Source organism: Streptopelia decaocto, assembly GCF_964273445.1.
Source record: "Streptopelia decaocto genome assembly, chromosome: 14".
In the NCBI taxonomy this organism is placed as follows: Eukaryota; Metazoa; Chordata; class Aves; order Columbiformes; family Columbidae; genus Streptopelia; species Streptopelia decaocto.
In genome coordinates this window covers 6,028,718-6,052,961 of record NC_138669.1, presented here as the reverse complement: position 1 = coordinate 6,052,961, position 24,244 = coordinate 6,028,718, and the positions used below count along the sequence as shown (strand labels likewise).

The following is a 24,244-nucleotide window of genomic DNA, read 5'->3' as shown; positions in this document are numbered from 1 at the left end:
GTTCTGCTGTTTGCTGCCACACATGACCCTGGGGACATGGCAGGGCTGGGACCCACAGAGTGGCTTACAACGGGATCCAGAATCCCTGCAGCAAGGGGCACAATGACAGCCTGCCACGGTGAGCGTTGGTGCAGGGTGGGGGCACCCGGGGATGGAGCGGCTGTGGTGGGTGTGGGGCTGGGGCGGTGCTGGCCATGGGACACTGCTGGGGCTGTGGCCATCGCTGTGTCTGGTGGCACTGGGGGTCCCAGGCAAGTGGGCAGCCGCTCTTGAGGGGTCCATAAGGTGTGCTATGTGGGGCTGTGGTTCCTCCAGTGGGGTCGTCCATTGGCCCCACGTCCCTCAGTGGTGCTTGGGTGGGGACCTGTCCCCCACAGAGGGATCCCTGGTCCCCTCGGCTGGATCCGGGTGGGCAGCAGGGTATGTGGCCGGTGCAGCCCATGGCACTGTCCAGCTGGAGGGGCTCACCCTGCCTGGGGATGGTCCTACTGGCAGCGGATTTGGCAGCGCAGGCAGCTTCTTCCCTGTGGCCGGGGCTTTTCAGAGGGGATTGCACAGTTCTGCTCTCGTTCTGACCTTCCCGTCACCCCATGACCCCAAGAGCTGCCACTGCGCTCCAGCCAACCTGACCCCCCCACTGAGGTTTGGGTGCCCCCACACAGGGTCCCCAGAGCCCTTCCCAAAGCAGGAACAGCGTTCACTCCCCAGTGCAAGCGGGTCAGGCCACGTACCCCTGCCCAGGGTGTCGCCTGAGGACTGACCCACTGTGTCCCTCCCTAGCCCTGGTGCCCCCAGACTGGGCACGGCAGGAGGCTCTCGGGGACCCTGTCCCTGTGAGGTCCCTGCATGTCCCCACATGTCAACTATGTGCCTCCATGGGGAGCCCTGACCAGTGCCACTGGCTCCCACAGCCCCCTCAAGGTGAGGGGCCGACCACAGTGCTGTGTGGGATCCTCCTTCCTCTGCTCCCACGATAGGCTTGAGTGGGGAACAACAGGGGAACTGGCTTCCCCTTTGAGTCACGCGTTGGGCAAGGTCGGGCTTTTGGCGGCCAGAGCACCGCGGTGTCCCCCGTGTGTACGCACGAGGATGATGTCACCCGGCCTCCCTGTCCCCGATATAAGTCCTGGTGGGTCTGGTGCATGGGAACAGGGTCTCTTCAGCAGCCACATCCCACAGCCATGTCCTCTGCTCCAGCCTCCAGGTCCCGGCACCATCCCCAAGGTGCAATGGCGCCGATGCGGCTCTGCCTCCTGCTCCTGCTGAGTGCACTTGCCACCGCCACCAACCCCGGCATCACAGCCCGGCTGACCCCGAGGGCACTGGAATTCGGTGAGTCTGGTGCTCCTGAGCACCTGTGAGGGACCTGGGCAGGGGTAGAGTGGGACGATGCCCAGAGCGCCTGGGATGGGGCTGGAGGGGTGTCCTGGACCTGGCTGCTCACCCTGCCGGCGCCCCAGCCCCTTCCCAGGCGCCCTCCCCTGAGCGCCTGCTCTGCTCCAGGCCGGCAGTTGGGGCTGGAGCTGCTCCAGTCGCGGCTGCAGAAGGAGCATGAGCTGAACCTGAAGGGCTCCTACCACAGCCCGCTCCTGGGGACACTCACCTACACCGTGCCGCGGTAAGAGCCGCCCACAGGGTCCCTGTCCCTGTCCCCATCCCTGTTCCGGCCATGCCGCGGGCGCAGCCGCGAGCCCAGGCTGTCCGTGTCACACAGGATCCACGTCCACGAGCTGCAGATGAACGACTCCACTGTGGATTTTGTGGAGGACGTGGGGGTGAGGCTGAGGGTGCAGCACGCCCGTGTCCGGCTCAGCGCTGACTGGGGAGCCCAGCTGGGTGCCATGTGAGTCCCGGGGACAGGGATGGGGACCTGGGCGGCTCAGGGTGGCTTGGGGTCACCACCATCCCTGTGCTTACCCGAGCCATCCCCAGCCAGGACAAGGGCACTGCTGAGCTCCGCACGCGTGACCTGGCCGTGGGGTTGGTGCTGGGAGTGGGTGTGGATGGCAGCGGCCGCCCCACGGTGTGGAGTGCCGGCTGTGATGCTCACGGCACCAACCTGCACGTGGAGTTCCACCAGGGGCACAGGTGACACCGGGACCCCCATTCCCCTCCTGTCCCTGGCACATGGGGGTCCCCCAGTGGCCCTGGCTGCAGCGTTGGGCTGGGGGAGGCTGGGGCACCCCAGGGTGACCTGACATCCTCACTCTGTTCCGCAGCTGGTTCTACAACCTGCTGGCACCGCTGCTGCAGAGAGTCCTGCGGCAGGAGCTGAACAAGCAGGTGGGTGCTCGGCCCCTGCGCTGTGCTGTGTCCATGTCCCTGTCCCCAACCCCCAGCAGGCCGAGTGGGTGGCCTGGGGACCTGTGTTCGTGGGGTCACTCATGGCCTGATCTGCTTCCAGCTCTGCCCTGAGCTCCACAGGGGGATCGGCCAGCTGGAGGCTGCACTGAAGGACATGAGAGGTGGGTGACAGGACCCCAGGGCTGGGCAGGGGGCCCAGGGGATGCTGGGGGGGGCAGTGCCCAGTGGGGTCTGTGGGACTGGGGGCTGCAGGAGGGTTGGCTGGTCTGGCTCCCCGCAGCTCCTCCTTGTCCCTGCAGTGTCCTCCCAACTCGACCCTTTTGCCGCCATTGACTACTCCCTGCTGGGGCGGCCGCTCATCGCAGCGGAGCACGGGGATGTCGCCATCAAGGTAACGTCAGCCCAGGTTGCCTGGGCTGGGAACGGGGCGCAGAGGGAGCTGGACTGAGCCTTGTGTCTGTCTGTCTGTCGGTGCAGGGGGAGTTCTTCAGGGTGGGCAAGTGCCAGCAGAGCCCCTGCTCACCGCTGCCCGCAGCGCTGCCTGTGCCGCTGCCCGCGGCACTGCCCATGGCGCCCGAGCCCATGCTGCTGCTGGCTGTCACCGAGTTTGTCGCCAACTCAGCCGCCTTCACGTACTTCACGGCCGGGGCCCTGCGCAGGAACATCTCGGGTGACATGGTAGGGATGGGTCCAGAACTGCCCCTCCGGGATCCCACTGGGGTGTCCCTGCACCCGTCTGTGCCTTGTGGCACCAGCAGCCTGACCCTTCTGCTGCCTTCCAGCTCCCCCGGCGGTTCCCGCTTCAGCTGAGGACCAAGAGTCTGGGGCTCTTCTCCCCACAGGTGGGCACAGGTGGGATGGGACATGGGATGGGATAGGACAGGATGCAAGTAGGGTGGGACATGGGATGGGATGCAGGAGGGACAGGGTGCAGGTGGGACAGCACGTGGAATGAGACAGGTGGAATGGGATGCAGGAGGGACAGGACAGGGGTTGGTATGCAGGAGAGGTGGGACACTGGCAGGATGTGACACGGGAGGGTTGGAATGCAGGGGAGATGGGACATGGGGTGGGATGCAGGCAGGGTGGGCAGGAGGAGATGCAGTGTGGGCTGCAGTGGGGGTGGGACACGGGCAGGACAGGATGTGGGCAGGGAGACCGTGGGCAGAACAGGACACGTTGCCCACCTTGCTTACACCCATTGCTGGGCAGTGACGGGGCACATGGACCCAGGGGGTGGTGGGGACCAGCCGGGAGCCTGGGCTGGTGGTGCCTGTGTGGCTCTGTGCCAGCCCAGCCCGTGTCCCCAGCTGCAGGAGCGCTACCCGGATCAGCCCATGGAGCTGCAGCTCTGGGCCCGCCAGCAGCCTCTGCTCTCCTGCCGCCCTGACGCGCTGCATGGGACCCTCTTTGGCTCTGCTGAGGCCTTCGTGGTGCTGCCCAATGCCACGCGAATCCCTGCTTTTCTGCTGAACATCGTGAGTGTCTGGGTCTGCCATGGCATTGGGTCCAGGGCATGGCCACAGAGGGCTCGACTGGGACCATGCCGGGAGATACTGGATGATGCTGGCGTGACCCAGGGTTGATACTGGGTGGTGCTGGGGCAATACAGGGTGATACTAGGCGATGCTGGGTTGCAGGCACTGCCCTGGTCTTTCCATCATCTCTTCTTGCTGCAGGATGCCAACGTGACAGGGAAGCCAAGCATCAGTGGGAACAGGCTCAGGGGCACCGTGAAGCTGACGGGGTGAGTCCCAGCCCTGTGCTGGCTCCAGCCCCCAGTGGGGTCCCTGGGGACACCCCACCACCACTCTCCAGCTCTGGCCTTTTGCTCTCTGGGTCACGTTCCTTGTTCGGACCCCGTCCTACCCCCGGTTCTCATCCCTGCTGCCCTGGCACCGGGACCCAGGGGGCTCCCAGCCCTGCCCTGAGGCTCAGCCTGTCCCTGCCCCAGGTGGGGACAGTCCCCATCCCTGTGCCTGGCACTCACCCTGCTCTTGCCCTCCAGGCTCAGCGTGACGCAGGTGACATCACATGTGGGCCCTGTGGAGGTGAGCGGTCGTGCTGGGGACACAACGGGGCAGCTGGGAGGAGCTCTGGGGGGAGAGGGGTCTGGGGGTGCTGGTGGTGCAGCCCTGGCATGGGGGGCTCAGCCCTGCCTGCCCCCTGCCTGGCTCAGGGTCTGCCTGTCCCGCAGGTGACGAGGCTGGAGACGCTGCTCAAGTTTGGGCTGTGGCTTTTTGGGGTGCCCTGGGCAAACAGTGAGTGCCGTCCCCATCCTGTCCCCTCCCCCTGCTGTCCTGGGGTCACCCCCTTCACGTCCTGCTCTCCCCACAGAGCGGCTCCAGACTGGCGTCCCCCTGCCCACCCTGCATGGCCTCCGCCTGCTCAACCCCCAGCTTTCGCTGCAGGAGGTGGGTGTCACCACTGTCCCCTCACACCACTGCCCCTCTTGTCCCCTGTGTCCCCCATGTCCCCCTTCTCACCCTGACTCCCCGCAGGGCTTCATGCTCATCGCCACAGACCTGCAGCACCAGACCTGAGACCAGCCGCTGCACGGGAACCTGCCTGTCCCCTGCTAGCCGTGTCCCTGTCACCGTCACCGGGGCCTGTGGCCAGCAGAGCCACCCACTCCCCAGTCGCTGGGGGCTCCTTGGCCGGGATTAAAGCTGGGAGTGTGGCTCAGCCTGGCGTGGTGTCTCAGGGAGCCCCTGCAGCTGGGATGGTCCCATCCGCAGCTCCATGCTGGCGCATCACTCGGTCCCTGGCTCCGTGTGGCTCCAGCTGTGCCAGGGAGAGGGGTCCTGTCCCTGTGCCAGGTCCTGCAGCACCACTGGGTGCAGGTGGACGGGGCTCAGGGGCGCTGGGGCCAGGGCTGGTGGTTCTTGGGGACCAGGGAGGGAAGGTGTCACCTCAACACTGACACCATGTGGGTGCCCTCTACCCCAGCAGCGGCCGCTGTGGCTGCAGCTCCTCGGCAGCTTCCACCAGCGCCCACGGGATGGTGCTCGTGTCCGCGGCCTCCCACGGGCTCCACTCCCCAAGGTTTGGGCCATCCCCAGCAGGTGGCCATACACCACCCAGCTGGGGCTCAGACCCTGCACAGATGATCCCCTCAACCCAAAATCTGCCCAAATCCCTCCCCCCCACCCCCACCAAACTTCGGCGCTTGCAAAGACCACAGCAGCACCAGCAACTCCAAGGACAAGACTTTATTAGTGGACTCACCTCCACCTGCAAAACCGAAGCATTCAACGGGATAATTCTAATTCTCGTGTTCCCCGCGGAGGATCCGCTCCCGGCGCCTTCGGCGCCGGGAGCGGATCCTCCGCGGGGAACACGAGCCCGTGCTCAGCGTGGCCAGACAGGACCCTCTTGGCACGGCCCCACACATAAATACAGACAGACAAGATAACAAAAATAGCATTAAAGAGTATTCACAAATGAATTAAAAACTACTCAGATATGTACAGCAAGAGCGCGGGCGGTATGTACATAAGACAAGCCCGGATGGACAGCTGGGGCTGTTGGTGATGGTCTCTGAAGGATGAAAGGTTATTTTTTGAAGCTAATTTCAGCTCAAAGCTCAGTGGTCCCGTGTTCCCGCGGTGGCAGGAGCAGTGTGGAGTGGTGGGAAGGGAGGGGAACCGGGCACCTCTGTCACTGCATGCACCTGTCACAGCCACACTATGGGGACAAGGATCTGCCTGCGCTACAGGGACCAGCAGCAACTGGGATGGCACGGGAGAGGCCAGCGGCTCCTGCTGTCCCCAAAGAGGGGCCCCAGTGGTGGCAACGGCTCTCAGGTGGTGCTGTCACCTCCCTGGCCTTGTCCCCCCGCCAGACCAGCCATTCTAGATCTAGCCTTTCCCTGCTGCCACTCCTGCAAATGGCAGGAGCATTGTCCCCTTGTCCCTCCCTTGTCACTCCCCCAGCTCTGTCCCTGCACTCGCTGGGTGCTCTGGAGAGCCCCTTGTGTCAGGGCGGGGGCCGGGGAAAGGGCTTCCCCCCTCACCTGCCTCCTTTGCTGTCTGGAGGAAGCGTGAGGAGGGATGTGCGCTGCCCCACAGCAACCTACATTCAGAGGGAGAGGGAAGAGGAAGAGGAGCAGGATCCCTTCACACCAGGGACAGCCCTGGGCCTGACACCATCCTCACACCTGAGACCAGCTCCCAGCAGCTGATGTCCCAGGAGAACGGGGCTCCGGAGCTGAGACAAGGACAGAGCTCATTGTCCCCAGTCTCTGCCTCTTCCTCCTGGCTAAACCCCCGAGCTCTGCCCAGAGGGAGCAGGGACGGGAAAGGGACAGTGTGGGGACAGGGGAGGAACGCTGTGGGGATAGGGGCAGGGATGCTGCGGGAAGCTCGGTCCCGCTCGGCCACCCACCTCCTCCCAGGCCCCAAGCATGCCCGAGATGGGGACATGGAGCCTGGTCCCTCGCTCTGGCTGGGGAACCCTATATTAGTGACACATCTACACACACGCACGCACTCACACATGCAAAAATAAGTCTGTTTATTCTCTTCAAAGTGATCTAAAGGACCCTGCAGGGCTGCGACACCTTCTAGCCAGTCCTGCCCCCAGCTGCCTGGGCCTCCCCAGCGCTGGGAGCCGTTGGCTGAAGTGCTGCATCAGTCGCAGCGCCTTTAAAACACAACGGAACGGTAATTAAGGGGGGTTACGCTAAAAGGAGCTGGCAGCACGAGAGAGAAAGCTCCGAGGAGCGGGGCACTCGCCCGGGAGGCTGCTCCCGGTGACGGTGCTCAGGAGCGGAGTGTAGTGGATGTGGCGGTGAAGGTGCAGCCGTCCCGGTGCCGGGGGACGCGGTGGCGGGTCACTTGCGGCTCAGCAGGGATCCCAGCAGAAGCACGCCTGCCACCGTTGCCCCAGTCAGGAGCCACTTGTTGAAGGTCTCCTGGCCCTTCCTCACCTCGGCAGCAGCGTTGTTCCCGTAGAGGTCCACAAACCGCTCCTGTGGGAAGAGAGCAGCAGTGAGCAGGGAAAGGGGAGCACAGGGACCGTCAGTGCCGCTTTCTGGGGCTCCTTCCCCACCATGGGGCAAAGGCAGCGGGAAGGGGTGGAAGGTGCTGCCAGCAGGAACGTGGTGCTGGGGACCGGGTGGGTGACAGACGCCTTGTGCTTCCTTGCTCTGAATCATGCACAGAGGGCGATGGGGAAGCACAGGACCAGTCATGAGAGAAGTGGATGCCAGAAAGGATTTGTGAGGAGAAGAACCACGTGGGCAGGGCAGGGGACACATCACGTGCTCCAGGCTCCCTAAATCAGCATCCAAGTGTGACACAAACCATTGCAGCAGGAGAACATAGGGTTGTTGGTGCCCTGGGTTACAGCTGAAACACAGAGGGTGTACCCCCCACTGCCCATGGGTCAGAACTTTAACAGATACCTCTTTTAGGATTAGTTTTCCTGACTCCTCTTAGAAGCAAATTGTCAAAACCCAATAGTCAGACTCTTCAGATGAACACTGATGCTAAGAACTGAACTATGTATAATATCAAACTGCAAAGCTCCATTGCAAGCACATTTTGTAAGGTGTGCCTTACATTTTGTAAGGTCAGCCTCACAAATCCTCCCTGTCTGCACTGCTGCACCCCAACAAGACAAACACCCCACGGCCCGGCTGTCGTGGGTTACGCAGCAGCACCATCTGGATTTGTGAGTCCCCGCAGCCACAGTGGCCACACCAGGTCACGAAGCTCCTGCCTTCCCCGAGGCGTCGGGAGAGCTCGGCCAGGAATGCAGCTGCTCCAGAGCTGCCTGTCCACACCGGCCACCTCCAGCCCTTCATCGCCGGGAGCAGATTTCACCCATTCCACTGCACAGCAAACTGCTGCAGCTCCTCAGCCTTTGAGGCAGGCAGGTGACAGGGCTGGGGACAGATGGCCTGGACAGAGGGAGGGCACAGAGAGAAAGACCACCAGAGCTGAACTGCTCCCAGAAACAGGCTTTTGGGGAGAGCATCTGCCCCCTGCACCCGTGCAGAACCCCTGGGCACAATGCCAGCCCTCCTGCTCCCCCGGGCACCTCGGGCCACCGTGAGGACAGAGCTGCTGGGGGGCCCAGGCACCATGGGGACAGAGGGTCCCCGGGCAGCCCACACCAGCTGCTCCCAGTTTATCAGGGCCAAGCAGGAGCCGCGGGGCTCGAGGGAGCGGGAGCTGCGAGCGCCAGGCTCGGGGATGGCGGGCAGCTTGGTGACAGTGGGGGATCGGCGCTGTCGCACCTCCAGCCCATCTTCCCGGCAAGTCCCCTGTTCCCCGATAAGTGAACGCAGTTCCAGTAACGCGGCTGCTCTGGGAAAGCAGAGATAAGCCCGGCTGACGCTGAGCTTGTGTCACGCCTCCCCCTGACCTCTGTGGGCAGGGGCGGCATCCCTGCCTGGCTTGGGCAGCGCTGCCTGCCAGCTGCCTCCCCACAGCCTGGGATAAAGCCACGGTGCCCAAATCCCATCTGGGATCGAGAGGCTCTTTGGGCAGGTGCCTCTCCATCCCTCCCAGACACGTGGTGCCTGTCCCCAGGCCCACAGCGCAGCCCCGGCGCGGTCACAGGGCCGCTCCTCACTGTGCCACGCACACACCAGCCAGCTCCTGTGTGGTTTTTCAGCTCCTTTGCTCCCAAGAGCTGAGCTGTGTCCCTCTCCTTGGCCACAGGTACCTGAACAACAGCCCAGGCGAGCTGTGCATCCCAGCACCTGCCACTGCTCCTGTGCCTTCGCCCCACACCATCCCGGCACCGCCGACCCCACCGCGGCTTTCACATCCCCTTGACCGTGAGGAGCTATCAGCAGACTTGGGGACAGGGCGCTGCGACAACACGGACTTTGCCAATTCACCTCAGGGCATGTGGCTGCTGTCACCTCACTCTGAATCCTCCTCAGGGATGTGACAACCGTCCCTGTGACTCCGGCCACCTACACAGAGCAGCAGAAGGCAGCTCCCGTCCCACCAGGGATGGCACAGGCTCTGCCAAGGTGCCGGATTGCAACCCAGCCCTGCAGGGACAGGGCAGGACAGGGGGTCACAGGCAGGTGCCATCCAGGGACAAAGGTGAGGGCAGCTGACCATTGCTGCCTGCTGCCAGCCCCACTGCTCCGCAGCACGAAGGGCACAAAAACAGCCAGGGATGTGCTGCAGGAGAGGGATGGGAGAAGAGCCCAAACCCAAGGAGGGGATATTTTCAATTATGGCAGAGGAAATCGCTGTGCTGATAGGTGGTGACGAGCAGCACAGCAGTGACAGCCCCGCGAGCAGACTGGTGGGGACGGATGGGACAGAAGGCATGGGCTCATCCAAAAACAGCCCTAAACATCCCTCAGTACTGGGAGATCCTCGCAACTGCAGCACACGGGAGGGAGGAGGCTGCACCCTGTGTACTACATTCTCCCCGAAAAAGCCACTTTGCTTTGGGATTCAGTAACGTCTGCCCCACCGAGCCCCACGCAGGCTCCTCCTGACCCACGGGAGGGGATGTCCCCACTGTCCCCAGGAAGGGGTTGGCAGCAGGACCGGCCCCAGGATGGGCCCCCCCAGTGCAGGGAGCCAGGGAGCGCTGGCAGCCGCCTCCACGCCGCCTTCTCCACAGTATGTGCCCCGAGCTTGGGGAAAGGCAGTTCCAAGAAGCGTGTTTTGAAGCCCTTACTTCTAAGAAAAGGAAGTGTTTGCTGAACAAGAGATAAATGGCAGATGTTGAACCAAGAGCTATCGGGTGCTACAGACGGAGAGGGGCATGACAGGAGCCCCGCGTGGGCAGGGAGGGGACGCGAGCCCCTTGGCCTCCCCCGGGAAGCGCAGGGGCAGCGGGGGCCGCAGGGGCCGCAGAGGAGGACGCCTTGTCCTTCCCCGGGGAAGCCGTCCCCAGGAGCGGCCACAGCTCAGCCCCTGCACAACTGCAATCCCAGATGTGTCCCCTGGGAATGGTGATCGCAGAGCAGGGGCGGTGGGAAACAGGCAGGAGTGTGTCCCTCTCTGCCGGGGGGTGCGGGCTGGGGAATGGCAGCTTGTGCGGTTCCCACACCACCCCGAGCTGCTGCCGCTCAGCACCTGAAACCCAGCGCTCCCAGTACTGATTCTGACCTCTCTGCTCTGATGTTTGGGATCTCAGGCTTGTCCAGACACGTCCAGATATTTCTGGCCTCCCCTAGTCACCTTTATCTGAGAGGAAATATTTGGAATTCCTGAGCCACTCACAAGGACTATGGTAGCAACAGCACGTCAGTGTCTCAACCATGTCTCAAGCTCCCTCCCCGCATGCCCGTGGGCCCCTTCCAGCCCGGAGAGGACACCCTGTTCCTTGCTTAACACAGTCACATCCCCTTCACCAGCCCAGGGACAGCCACGTCCAAGGGGAGAATGCTCTGGGGCGGGCGAGGAGGAAGCAGCGAGAAGTTTTGCCTACGCAAAAGGCGATCCCCCGGCTTCGCCTCTCCCCCCGCAGCGCTGGGGAAGGACACAGCGTTTTCTTGCTGGAGACTAAACCGGTATTTGCTGTGGGAACTTCCCTCCAGCTGCACATGTACGGCAGGACATGGGGGGCCTGGAGATCCAGACTCCACCGGTGCCCGTGGTCCTGCAGAGCAGGGAGGTTCTGCAGCACCAAAGGCTCTCGACACACCTGCAATGCCCCAAATCACACCCCCATCCTGGAGAGGCACAACCACCACTAAAATATGGCCCAGTGAGGAAACACAGCACTGCAGTAGAGAGGAAAGAGAAGCAGGGCTGACCCCAAGTGCTCTGTCCTGGGTGGGAGAGCAGATTAACCAGGCAGGAGGTCCGGCTGAGACAGCGTTTGCCTCCTGGCCTGGAAGCAGGACAGGGAAGACCCCAAGTTTCAGTAGCAGCAGAGGCTCCGCTGGTTCCATTCACCAGCTCTGCCCCAGCAGCTCCAGGTCCCATTCAGATCCAGTTCCTCTTTCAAGACAAGCCCCAGTGCTGGGGGAAAGAGGATTCGGTGACACCGACCCACGAGGGCCGTGATGAAACCCACGAGACACGGGTGATGAATCCCTGTCTGGTCCCTTGTGAGCCAGGGTGGAGCGGGATGGGAAGGGCGGGGAGGAGGCCAGTTTGGGTGCTCAAGGCTCCCATTGCACAGGTGAAGGGTATGGAGGTCACCGAGACAGCAGCACAAAGCTCTGAGAACCAGCAAAGAGCTGGGCTTTACCGGGACTGTTCACGGTGAACCAGCAGCACTTGGTCCGGCTCTGACACGGAGATTTCGAGTGCAGCAGGAGCTGCAGCCCCGACTCCCGGCCAAGACACCCACGGCAACCAGCTCAGCACATACAAAAGCATTTCTACCCAAAATCTTCATGTGTTTCATCAAAAATCAGTTTGTTCTCCAAAACCTCCTGTGGGATAAGTCAGCATTGTTCCCAGACAGATCAAGAGGGGTGCGGAGAGGTTAAGTGCCTTGCCCGGAGTTGCACACAAGCCAACGAATGAGCCACAGCATCTGACTCCCAACCCAGGCATCCTTGTCACGAGGCAATGTTTCACTTGAAAACAAGCCTGTTTCTGTTCTACCTTCGCCGTAACTACAGCTGTGTTACTGCTAACAGGTCTAACGCCAATCACCGGCCAGGAGCGGAGTCAGCTGGACGACCAGACATTTGTTAATGAGATGCTGGGAACAGTTTTGTGCTGAGCAGCGAGACAAGAGTGGAAAAAGCAAAGCAGCAGCTCAGCGCAGACCACAACAAAGCACCGACAGCAACCTGCTCCCCGAGCCCCTCCGGGCTGCCAGCTCACCGCGTGGGACCGGCATATGCAAACCTGGAGGTGAAGCACAGGGGGGAAAAGGCAGCTGAGATCTTTTAAAAAAAAAAAAAAAAAAAGAAAAAAAAAAAGAAAAAGAAAACATAAGTATTCCCAAAGGGATCCTGTAAACACAGCTCGGTGGGTCCCTACGCACTGTGAAAGTGGAAGAGACATCCTGGAGGTTCTCCCTCCATCCTGCTCCACCCAACGCTGCAGCCACACGTGGCCCCCGCTGCCCCCAGCCCTGTCCGAAGTCCAGCACCAAAGGGGGAGCAGCAGGGACACCGAGCGTGCCCGTCACACTGCACTGTGGTGCTGGAACCAGAGGTCAATACGAACCCTGGACACGGGGGCAAGCTAAGGAACCTGCCATCCTAAGCAGAGGTCTTGGAGCTCCTCCAGACCCCCAGTTCAACCCGCTGGTCCCATCAGCACCCTGGGCGGGGTGGGGATGGGCTGGGGAAGGGGCTCCAGGGACATGGGAGGGGAAGGGGCTCTGGGGACAGCGCCCTGGCAGGTGCAAGGGCTCCAGAGACCCAGCTCTGACTGTTATGCAAATGGTGACCTCCAGGGAAGCAGCTGCTGATCTCCATGACAATGGCACAGAATTGCCACCCGCTGGCTGCCACTGCGGCTCTGGGAGCAGGTGCTGGGGTGCTCAGGGACTGGGGTGCTTGGGCACTGGGGTGCTCAGGGACTAGGGTGCTGCCCCTGGCCGAGCTCCAGGGCTCTGCACAGAGAGAAACCCATGACCCTCAGCTATAAATGCAAAAGGGTTAAATAAATAAGCACATCCCCGCTTCACTCTCCTCCCCGCAGCCACACACGGAGCGGGGCTGCAGCCTGCGGTGGGGCCCACCAGACCTGTGGGGCTCCAGCCCAGAGCCAGCTCTTTTCTAAGCAGAAACAACCCCTCACCGGCACATTCCAGCCCTAATCCTCGCCACGGCAGCCTCCTGTCAAACTGGTTTCATCACCAGCTCCAGGGAACCTGCAATAACCCCACACCATTCAGTACAATTTCAGCATTTCCCAAATAGATGAAAGGGGCTCCGGTGACAGCTGTAACCCCTGTCCCTGCCCCGGGAGGCAGCACGAGATGGAGAGCGGGGAATTGTGCTCTGCGCTCCAGAAATCTGCTGAAACATTCATGTGTATTAAAGCAAATGACTAATCTACTTGCATCCATCTTTCATCAGCGTTTCTCCCAGCACTGAGCAGGCCGAGGGCTCCCAAAGGTGCTGAAGCCCCGGCAGGCGCCGGGCGCACTGGCAGGGATGAGGCTCCGGTACAAAGGCACAGTGAAGAACATGCTGGCTGAGCCGGATCCACTCAAGAGATTAGCACCTGCTGGGAATGGGATTGTTTTCCAAAGGGCATTAAGTGGAATAGTCCGAGAAAAGACGGTCTCTCTGATGCTTCTCCCCACCGGACAGATGGTGTCTGAGCCCCAGCAGGCAGAGCAGCCTTTGTGCGAGGGGCGCGCGCGGGGGGCAGGGACGGCTCCTGCTTTCATTTCACGGTTCTCTGGTGCCAGCTCTCTGCGCCGGACCTTGCTCGGCAGGGTCCCCCACACCCGGGGCACGAAGTTCAATTTTCACCTTGTCATTGCTCTTCCCAGACGTCACAGCTCCTGTGCAATCGTGCCCTTGTGTAACTGTGGGGAAACCTGCGCCGAGGAGACGTGCGGGGCTCATGTGTGCCTGGCTGTGGAGCCACGTTCCCTCCCAGCAGGGGGCTGAGTCCTGTGGAGCCACTGGCTCCCCCAGGCCGCCGACCTAACCATGAGCCTCACCCCAAACCCTCCCTGCAGGGAATGGCGGCATCATCAGAGCATGAGGCCACGTGCAGAGACGGTCCCCAGGGGAAACAGGTCCCTGGGAAGGGCCACCTGGTTCTCCCACATCGAGCCACTTGTCCCCAGCATCCTGGAGGAGTGGCGGCCGAGCCCCGGCGCCTCACGAGGCTGCTGTAACTCTGACACACCACTTGAATGAAAAAGGGGAAAGGGTGGAGGTGCAGGAAGAGGAGGAAGATGTGCTCATTCTGTTTTCACTTCCTGTTAGTCCACATGAAATCTCAAATGATCCAGGCCACCGAGTCCCCCACAGCAAAACCCTCACAGGCTGGAGGGCAGGAAGCAGAGCAGGCAGCTGATGCAGCAAACGCGGGAGCGCTGTGTGGCACGAGAAGGAGACTTTGTGCTCTGCCCTGGGCTCCTCCATACGTGTTGTTGCATGAAATAATCACTGGCTGGTGCACTGGAAGCTTCTAAATGAGGTCAGTTGCTCTAATAAAAGATATTAGCTCTCTGGCAAGTTTAATACAGTGGTGAGCCAGGATGGAAGCACTTGCAACGCTGCTATGACAGTTGATTTACAGGTAGCAACACCTCATTTTCTCTATACATTAGTCAGACACTACCCAAGGCCACATACACACCCAGCTCCCACGTCCCAGCCCAAACCCTGAGCCAGCTCCCCACGGGTGACACACACAATAATGTCACGTACTGCCACCAGCTGTGCTCCTGCACCGTGCTCAGAGGGTCCCAAGCCTTCCTCAGCCTCGATGGTGGCAAAAACCAGAGAGATGTGCAATCGGCATGAGCATCATCTGGAGAACCAGGGCAGTGATGCAGAGAGCTGTCCCACTAGGGTCAACGGTGTCCAAACCAAACCAGCTCTGTGCCAGCCCAGACCTCTTCTCTGAGCTTCCCAAAGAGCCCAGCAAGGAAGAAAACCTGAGAAAACCCATCCATGCTCCTTGGGGAAGCTCCATGCTCCCCTTGAGTGCATAGTCCTACCCGCAACAGACACGGCCCTCCCAGTTCTGCCCCTTGCGCAGCCCCGGCCTGAGCAGCTCCTGTTCAAAGCCCTGACAAGATGTCACGTTTCGGAATATTTGATCTTGGTCTTAAGAGCACCTGCCTGGCAGCAATACAGACAGGGAGAACCTGCCTGCTCTTTGTTCTCAGCCAGGTGGAGCACAGAGCAGAGGACGCCTGCCTCAGTTCCCCTCGAGCTCGGGACCAGGGCTGCGAGCTGGGGAGCTCCAGGACTGTCCTAACGGTTGAGCCCGGCCCCTCTCCCACCGGAGGCTCCTCGTCTCCAGGGCTTGTCTCCCCAAGCAGGATGCTGATGCCAGAAGCTAGCTACTAATTGGATCTACTTAAATCAGAAGCTCCGTCTGCAGACACAGCTGAAACACAAGCTTGAGCAGGAAGGAGGATAATGCAATAAATTCAAGCAGCTCTCCCCAGGGGAATCGCACATACCCTGAAACCTCCCTCTGCGCAGATACAGCCTACTACCCAGCCTTGGGCACACTGGCTGCACGCAGGCGCAAGTGGCATAGAGAATAACCACCCCAAGGTGGCTGAAACGCCGTGCTCGCCCAGCTCCCTGCTCTACTGGGAGGGACACCAGTTAGACTACCAGGTTCCAACAGTCCCCATGGCCACGGGAGCCTCTCTGGTTAACGCTCCGAATCCCGCTCCTCCCTCCTGCGCTCCCCTGGAGGCACCAGCAGCGTTGATGCGCTGGGTTTCCCATTAAAGAGATCCTGAGAGACAGCACTGGGCTGGTACACGTGAGCACGTGTCCGAGAGAAGACGCGGGCGGCTGGAGCGACGCGGCTGCGCTCCCGCCTGCAGGCAGTCCTTCCCAGCGCCGCTCAGCCCTTGCATTCCTCTTTTGCTAACTAAATTAAACATGAAGATAAAATAAGCAAAATACCTAAAAATAAGAAATAAACCGAGCATTTCTACAGCACAACTAGGTCACAGCTCCCCAGCATGCAAGTTGTAGCAGCCACGGCTCAGCCCCTCGAGCCTCCCGGATTCAAAACTGACATCTCTCTGCAAAGGCTGCGTCCTGAAACCCACACCTGCTCCCCGGTGAGCCCAGCTGGAGCCATCTGCTAACGGCTGTGCCTCCCACAGCCCCGACCGACCTGTGCTCCGCCAGGCGCTGCTGCGGCCAAGGGGAAGCCCCTTGCCCCCACAACCTCGGCCAGGGCCACCACACACCCCCACACTGGCCCCAGCAAAGCCCCCATCTCCCCCTCCACAGGGGAAAGCTCTCGCACGCCCCAGGAAAGCAGGTCCCCTCACTGAAGCCCTTGGCGTCTCAAAGACGATCAGGAGTGGACTGCAGAGGGATCTTGCACTGAACACCCCTCCACACGTCCCAGCAGGTGGGGAGCAGGGAGGATGGCTGGTTTCCCTGTCCAAGGCCAGGGCAGCAAACCAAGGAGTGCCCTGGCACCGACAGCCACCACTTCCCTTTCATGCCTCCATTATCTGTGTTAATCTTTAGTTGCTCAGAACAATAGTGTTTAAGGGTAAGATCCCTCTCGGGAGGGTGGAGGAGGAGAATGCTGCTGCTTTCCTGAAGGCAAAGCCACCCCGCAGACGAGACCTTCGTGCCGCATCAGCCAGGATATGGGTCCACATCCCGACTGCTCTGGGGGTCACAGGAGGGGAAGGAGCAGCCGCCCCAGCCCCTTCCGATTCCAACGCAAGAGCCACCATTAATCCCTCACCTCTCAGTTCAGGTGGTCTGCAACACTTGTACGACTGATACTCATCTCTTCCCCCAGCTCCTCCGGGGAACACTCCAGCTCCACAGTTAGTGGGGAAAGAGCTGCTGGAGGAACACTCCTTGGAACGGCAGAGCAGGACGGGGCCCACAGCCCTCAGCAGCTTGGGGAAAATCAAAAGCTTAAGCAAAGACCTGGAAGCACCACGTGTAGGCCACAGCCGTGTGGCCACTCCTGGGATGACCCACGTACACAAACCACACAGGAGCTCCACACAGGCCCAGGAGCACTTGGGACACATACAGAAAACTGCAGCTTCCACAGGGGAAAAAAAGAGCCCGCTGCTGCTGAAATGGGGACAGAGTCCAGGCAGCACTCAGGGCACCCAGCTCCACTTTCAGACAGGAGCGGGGTGATTGGGACGACCGACATGACCAAGAGCAGCTGTAAACACAGAGCAGCAAGAAACAGTTTGTTAATTATTTCACAGTTCTTTTTTTAAATGACACTCCATTCTCTGGATTAAAGGACCTCCGAGTGCTTTACAAACCCGAGTTCCCAGCGGCCCCCCTGGGAGGGAACGCTGTCCCTTTGGCTGTGTTGGGCTGCAGCCAGCCCTGGGCAGTGGCTTTGCCTTCCAGGCGCCTGCTCTAATCACAGATCTGAGGAACGTCATCAAACTGCACTGCACGCTCAGAGGCAACGAGGAAAACAGGCAGGGCCCCAGAGAAGGAGAAAGGTTGAGGAGCAAGGCTCTGGGCCCTGGGTCTAGCGGCAGGAATGCTGCTGCGGGCGGTAGGAAGCGGTGGGGAACTCATTCCAATGGCATTTCCTGGAGAGCGCGGCACAGCAGCCTCCCAGGTTGCGGGCAGGGCCAGGAGTTGCCGGGATCCGCACACTGAGCCCACATCCCAGGCTGCACGGAGGACACGGCCGTGCCGGGCAGGACAGCCCGAGCCAGGACCCTGCGGGCAGCGACCGCCGGAGGAACAGCCCGTACTGCAAAGGGACATGAGGGATTCAGCTGGCGGGGGAAGGGTATTTTTTTCATCCCAAGCAGGTGATGACAATGGGGGCATCATCTCAGCTGCAAGGGATCCAGACTGTAAAATAATTAGAGGACAAACTGGAAAGTGATAGCCCAGCAAAGCTTTGCAGAGCACTGCTTGGGATTCAGCTCAGGGACAGTAAAGCTGCAGCTGCCTCCCAGAGCCACCCCTGCTGCACATTGGCCAGTGAGTGGATCTCAAAGGGGATCAACAGCACCGGGACATCCCCAAAAACTGACACATGAACCCGCACTGGCTGCAGGGAATCAGGCAGGATCCCTGGGCAATGGCACGAGGCCACAAAGCATTTCTGAAGAGCTGAGAATCAAAGCGTTGCTCTCAACCTGAAAACATTGAGAAGGCTGGAGCGAGAGCATAGGATGAAATCCCAGCTGCAATCTGTCATATGACAAAGGCTGAGTCACTTCCCATCATTGAAGTAAAAAAAAAAAAAATCAGAAAGATAGAAAATGAGTTTGCTATATTGACATCTTCTAAGGGTTTTCCCCAAACAGAACCGCAAACTTCCAGTCCACCACAGAGCGACTCAACACGTCTGTCCAGCACACCAAGCACACACAGCCCGTCCTCCTGCAGCCTGGCCCAGCATGTCAGGATTCACATGTCACAGACCAGTGACAAAGATGCTCACTGCTCAGTACTGGCCTGACAGAGCCCCTTCAGGTGGTCCCCACCACATGTACCGCAAATGGGAAACCTCTGGCCTGTGCCCACAGATCCGCCCCCAGAACCCCCCTTCAAATCCCTCTCTGGATGTGGATTTGCAGGCAGTAGCTGCTGCTCACGTTCCTTTCTCCAGCAGATTACGCACGGTCAGTGCACCTCTGCCTGCCGGGCGCTCCTGCTCGTCCTGCGCTCCCCCTCCTGTGCTCCCACTCACCAGATCTCACCCCCAATGACTCCCGATGCCCACGGGATCACTGTTTGAACTCCACAGCTAGTGGAATCTGGTCCCGACCAAAGCCACTGCCCCAGGGAAGCCTCCTCTCTGGCTCTGATGGCTCAGCAAGGCAGCAGCTCTCTTCAGCCCAGGGCTGGTTATTAAATGCCCCCCTTGGGTTCTTCTTGTTTGTTTTCGCAGTGCCAGATTGCAGAGAAGGCGGCAAATCAATGTAGAGCCAGAAAACATGATAAAATACACCCATGTTAATACTACATAGCGAGATCTACCATTTCCCCCTCGCCTCAAAAAATGGTTTCTCAAGAAAACTGCTACAGCCCAGCACACAGCAGCCTTCAGAGGCCCCTCTGAAGGCAAAGGCGCACCCCGCCGCCATCCTACGCTTGCCTTTGTTCCACTGGTGGGGAATGAAACAGCTTCCTACGCGAGCGGGCTGTGCCACACTTGTGATGGAGCTGCGCTCCTTCCCTCTTTCAGAGGGGCTTTCCAGGAAGAGAAACACTGCAGCACTCTAAAACACAAACCACCTGGTCCCTGCCATGCAGACCTGCCAGAACTTGCATCCTTCTCAGCAGGACCTGCCTGCTGCACCTCTTGGGAGAGCTTTGTTTGCATGGGACAGGCTCTAACAGCTCCGATGCACCAAACAGGTTCGCTGTGCAAACAGGGCAGCAGGAGGAGGACCGCTGGGTCACAGCAAGTGCAGGGTGGCACTCGCTCGGTGCGGGGAGACTTGGCAGCAGGCCAGCAGCTCCCTCCCCGCAGACGCCAGAGCACAGCGGAGCATCCCTATGCACATCCCATGCGTGAGGCACTCGGGAGCTCCCGCTGCACTGGCCCTTCCCCAGAGCGCACGGCTGTCCCTGAGAGGGGACATGTGAAACCTGCGCATGGAGGGAAGCCATGGCTGAGATGTCAAACAAGCATCAGGTTGGGGTTTGCAACAGGCTGGCAGCAGTCGCACTCTCCAGCCCTTTTTCTGGTGGCTGGTGGGGTGGGACTGCCTGCACTCCGGCCTTTTCATCCTGCCCAGCTCCCCCTCAGCCCCAGCAGTGAAGTCAGAGCGCCATTCAAGGTTAGGAGAGGAGAGCAAGGCCACTGCCAGGGTGGGAAGCGCGGCGAGCGGTGATCTTCAAAGCAAGAGCTGGTGGGCGGGTCAGAGGGAGAGGAGTCCTGACCATTCCGCAATCTGTTGAACAAATATTTGCTCCAAACAATGAATTTACAGACAGACACAAAAAAACTGAAGTCTTAACCATGATGGTGGGGGTGGGGAATGAAGGGAGGAGGTATTTCATTCCCCACAAGCAGGGACCAGTGATTTTCCACCAGTGATTTAATCTAAATCCCCCAGAGAGTTCATTTACAAAAAATCAGATTGCATTATCGCCTAGGTCTCCAGGATACAGCCCAATCCGTCACTAACAGCAACAGCCACACTAGCTTGGAAACCTCAATTTGATCACTCAATTCCAAGACTAATCTGTGGCTTTAAAAGCCAAAGCCAGAGGGAGGGGGAAGGAACTCGGCTTTTGACCAGGGTTATCTGCAGGATGAGAGAGCTAATGGGCCAGACACAGCGGGCAGCACATCCCGGGTTATTCATCGAAACCGAAGCCTCTGTCGGAGCAGCCCCACCCAGGCAGAGCCCCAGTGCGGCCGCATTCCTGGAATTCCTGCACCCTGCGTGAACCTGCTCCCTCTCCCTGGCTGCACCGGCTCCCCCTCTTCTCTGGGGTCCCTGGCACCGCTGGCCAGGCACCCAGAGCTGAGGAGCTCCCAGGGGCTCCCGTGGCTTTGCTCTGCCAGGAGGGTGCAGAGCACAGCATGAGGCTCAGAGGTTCCTGCCCCCCCAGACGCAGGGGCTGCTGATGGACTGGGAGATGGAGGGGGCTGGGAGGGCCAATTCCCCACTGTTTAGATGCTAATACCTGACAGCGTGAACTCTTCCCACTGTGCACCACTAAAGGTTACACCAGCAGGGAATCACTAAAATGTAGAAGTAGAAAGAAAACTCAGGTATCTGTAGGTCGTGTACCTCCCGCTGGCAGTCCCAGGCAGCACTGTGCAGCTGGACCCGGCATCTCAGGAATGCTTCCTGCAGAAATGCTTATTCATGTTAATACCTCACCGCCAGGGTCCTGGGCTCTGCTGCTGGGGCAGCCAGGAGCGTCACTCCCTGCCAAGGAAGAGGCAGCTGCAGGTTGAGCAGCTCCCCAGCTCAGTGCCGGCTCCTGCTGCACCATTTACACAGACCCAGCAGCCCACCCACCCACATCTGCAGTGGGATTCACTGCACCGTGCGCACAGCCGAAGGCAAAGTCCTGTCTCCAGAATGAAGAAGTGGCTGTTAGCCTGGCAGACCGCAGGCCAGCCCACCGGAGCACTGCGCTGGGAGAGGAGGAAGCTTCGCTCCCTGCTGGTAAATGCCCGACAGCAAGGGCTGCTCCCGCTTGAAGAACAAGCTCGGATGACATTAGATTTCCAAAGGCTCTTGGAAAACAGGTCTTTTACGTAACATCCAGGGAGAAGGAGAAGAAACAGGGATGGAGAAGGACACGTCTGAGCATAAGCTGTGTCACCGCGGTGAACTGACCCTCTTGGGGCAGAGGGTTAAGGGCACAGAGGGAAAGACCACAACCCTCTTTATCTCCCTGCAAGGTCTAGGACATGCAGTAGCCCAAACATTGTGGGGAGCTGTGCTCCGGTTTGACCAGCCACACTGCCAGCCTGGAGCGAGGGAGGACATGGGCAGCCATCCCCACCATGCAAAAGTTCTTACCCATCCGCCATTCTCCTGGATCCAGGGGTCTAGGTGGTCGGTCAAGTACGTGGTCATCCAAGACACAATGCGTCCCACCAATACCCGCATCTCCTTGTCAACGCTCTCCACGCACAACGCTCCTCCGAAGGAGAAGAAAGCCACGATGCGGCCCCAGTTCACTCCATCACGGAAGAGTTCATTCACTACCTGCTCAAAGCTCTGATACGCCGTGCCAGGGGTGATGTGGAGCTGGGAAGTGAGGTCGCTGAACGCCCGCCGGTACCTCAGCTCAAACTCATCCCCCGCCTCCCTCAGCGCCTGCCTCACGTCGGCTGTTTGAATGATTTCGTGGACTTCGAGGCCGCTCCGGTGCACGGCAGCTCCGTTCACTACGTGGCTGGGGGGCGGGTGCCAGGAGGGGCTCCCGTTGAGGACGCCGTCCATCTCGGCCTCCTCCGCGGCAAAGTCAGTCCTGTTCTCATCCTCCTCCTCCAGCTGACTCCAGCTGTATCCCTTCTGCGAGAGCTTGTAGGAAACAAAGTCAATCACTAACTCCCGGTTACTGCTGGACATTTTCACACCTGAGACACCCTCAATGAGTCCATGGTCCAGAGCACAAGCAGATCAGTGCTTAGCAGGTCCTGACTCCGCTCTTCTTCACGACCGATGGCAACATCTGACCTTTGCATAGACAAACACCAGAGGAGAGAAGAAAGAAATGGTTAACGCCACAGCTCTTACATGTGTCCGTGCCATTAACACCGATAGCTTATCGTTAGACTGAGATCATCCCCCGGCTTTATGCAGAGACTTAGGGTCACCAGATTGAAGCCGCACAGAAAACCCACTGCGACGCCCCCCTCCCGGGAAACCGGCCCCAGGGACCTCCCCAGCTCGCTCCGAGCAGCCCTTGGCCACGGGTCTCACCGGGTGCAGGCGCTGCCTGCCGGGCCGGGCCGCGGCGCAGGCGGCTTTCGCTCTGCTGGGGCTGCGGGCCGGGCCCAGCCGCGCTCCGCCAGTCCCGGAGGCGGCACCGCCCCCGCCCGCCCCGGCCCCGCCCGTTAAAGGGCCCGGCTCCCCCTCCCCCCGTTGCCGGCGTTGCCCAACGGCGGCCGGCGGAAGCGCTCAGGCAGCGTTGCCCAAGGGTTACGGCAGGCCCGTGCGGGGCCCGGTTTGCCGGTAACAGCGGCGCAACGCCCCCACCCCGTCTGGAAACGGCTCGCCACCAGGATCGGGCTCGCAGGGCACGGCCTGCCCGGGGCTGCCGTCGCCTGGCCCTGCGTTCTTACGGGAGCGGTTCCGGTGGCGGCGGTTACCGGGGGCACGCCGGGCCGTGCAGGGGCCGCCCCCCCGGCCACCGTACCCGCACGGGGCGGGGCGGCGAGCACGGGGCCCGCGCACGAGGACCCACACGGCGCCCGCCCCTCAACCTCCAGCCAATCACCCGCCGGGAGAGCCCCGCGGGGGCGGGGCACGGAAACGGCTTCTCCCATTGGTTGATCCGCACGTCGCTCACGGCCTGCCCTACTCCGCCCCTCACCTCGGCGGCCGGTGGAGGGTCCGGCTTCTTGCCTCCCCTGCCCCGCGGGCCCAGCTGGCAGGGACGCCGGGGTCGCCGGAAGCCCCGCCGGGCCTCGGCCCGCTCAGCAGTCCCCGGGCTGCCTCCACATCGCCCGCCAAACAGCCGCTGTGCTCCTGGGCCGCGCTGGGGGGGTTCTGTAGGGTGGGAGGGGGCAGGAGGGAGCGGTGCGCATGCGCAGAGAGGGCGGGGCGGGAGCGTCCGTTAACGGGCGCGTGCGCGGAGCGGTTTGTGGTAGTGCGCAGGCGTGCCGGGCGGAGGATGGGGCTCTAGCGCCGCCTGTCGGCAGAGCAGTGGCCGGTTCGCCGAGCCTGCCGTCTGCCTTACTCGGTGCTACGGGGAGCTTTGTGCGGCACTTGGGGTATGTAACGTCGCCGAAAGGGCACTTTCCTCCCTGGCGGTGCTCGCTGGAAGGGGTGGGTGGTGGAATCCGCCTTCCCTGGGCCAGCCAGTCGAGGGAGCAGCCGGCACAGGACAAGGCGGTGAGCGAGCGGGCAGGCGGCCTGTGCCGGAGCGGGAGAAACAAAACCCTGCTACGTGCTCCTTGAAAACCGCCGGGGACCCGCCCACCGCCCGCTGATAGGCCGGCTCCCTACAACACGCACAGCGCTGCCTCGTGTGATTGGCCGGGCTCGCCCCGCGCAGCGCCTTGTGGGAGTTGTGGTTGTGGGGAGGCAGCGGGCGCTGCTGTCACAGGATATAGACTCGTAGCAGTGTAGCGGTTGGAAGAGACCCTCAGGATCATCCAGTCCAGCCGTTAACCCAACTCTGGCACTGAAACATGTCCCTGAGAACCTCGTCTAAACGCCTTTTAAACCCCTCCGGGCGTGGGGTGTGTGTGTGTTTAATTCTAAACCTCCCCGGCACAACTTGAGGCCATTTTCTCTTGTCCCATCGCTTGCTACTTGGGACCAACACCCTTCATGCTCCAGCCTCCTTTCAGGCAGTTTCAGAGAGTGAGAATGTTTCCCCTCAGCCTCCTCCAGGCTGAACAGCCCCAGCTCCCTCAACCACTCCTCATTAGACTTGTGCTCTAGCCTCTCAGCAGCTTTGTTGCTTCCTCTGCACTCCCTAGTACCTCAATGTCCTTCTGATGATGAGGGGCCCCAAACTGAACACAGTATGCAAGGTGAGCCTCACCAGTCCCTAATGTTTTTATGTATTCTCTATTTATACATTTACCGGTTACTAATACAGTTACAGAAACATTTCCCATCAGCCTTTGTGGCTGCGCAGGGCGGGGTTTGCTCATCCGGGTCCTCTGCTCTCCTGGCAGCCCGCCCAATAGGCACCCACCGAGGGTGT

General features: G+C 60.8%; 2 protein-coding genes across 9 annotated transcripts; one reads left to right on the top strand and one right to left on the bottom strand.

The window, feature by feature from the left end:
- Positions 1-1,181: 1,181 nt before the first annotated feature.
- LOC309445960 (bactericidal permeability-increasing protein-like) lies at positions 1,182-5,558 on the top strand (the record flags this gene model as incomplete). 3 transcript variants are annotated; one of them, XM_082065278.1, is made up of 15 exons in its annotated part: positions 1,182-1,332; positions 1,504-1,618; positions 1,715-1,843; positions 1,933-2,088; positions 2,220-2,283; positions 2,405-2,465; positions 2,604-2,695; positions 2,782-2,982; positions 3,087-3,146; positions 3,615-3,782; positions 3,984-4,051; positions 4,313-4,355; positions 4,502-4,565; positions 4,642-4,718; positions 4,806-4,976. In XM_082065278.1, 15 exons carry the CDS (start codon positions 1,182-1,184, stop codon positions 4,845-4,847), a joined length of 1,491 nt encoding a protein of 496 aa, XP_081921404.1. In that variant the 3' UTR covers positions 4,848-4,976. The 3 variants fall into 3 exon arrangements, with proteins under 3 accessions (XP_081921404.1, XP_081921402.1, XP_081921403.1); XM_082065276.1 differs by lacking the exon at positions 4,642-4,718 and having other exon boundaries at positions 1,185-1,332; positions 4,806-5,558; XM_082065277.1 differs by lacking the exons at positions 1,933-2,088; positions 4,642-4,718 and having other exon boundaries at positions 1,185-1,332; positions 4,806-5,558.
- A 1,240-nt stretch (positions 5,559-6,798) lies between these two features.
- Positions 6,799-23,088, bottom strand: BCL2L1 (BCL2 like 1). 6 transcript variants are annotated; one of them, XM_082065323.1, is made up of 3 exons: positions 22,901-23,088; positions 21,379-22,041; positions 6,799-7,276 (listed from the first exon to the last, which is right to left on the bottom strand). In XM_082065323.1, exons 2-3 carry the CDS (start codon positions 21,931-21,933, stop codon positions 7,139-7,141), a joined length of 693 nt encoding a protein of 230 aa, XP_081921449.1. In that variant the 5' UTR covers positions 21,934-22,041; positions 22,901-23,088; the 3' UTR covers positions 6,799-7,138. The 6 variants fall into 6 exon arrangements, with proteins under 6 accessions (XP_081921449.1, XP_081921453.1, XP_081921450.1 ...); XM_082065327.1 differs by having other exon boundaries at positions 21,379-22,036; XM_082065324.1 differs by lacking the exon at positions 22,901-23,088 and adding an exon at positions 22,650-22,798.
- Positions 23,089-24,244: the final 1,156 nt, after the last annotated feature.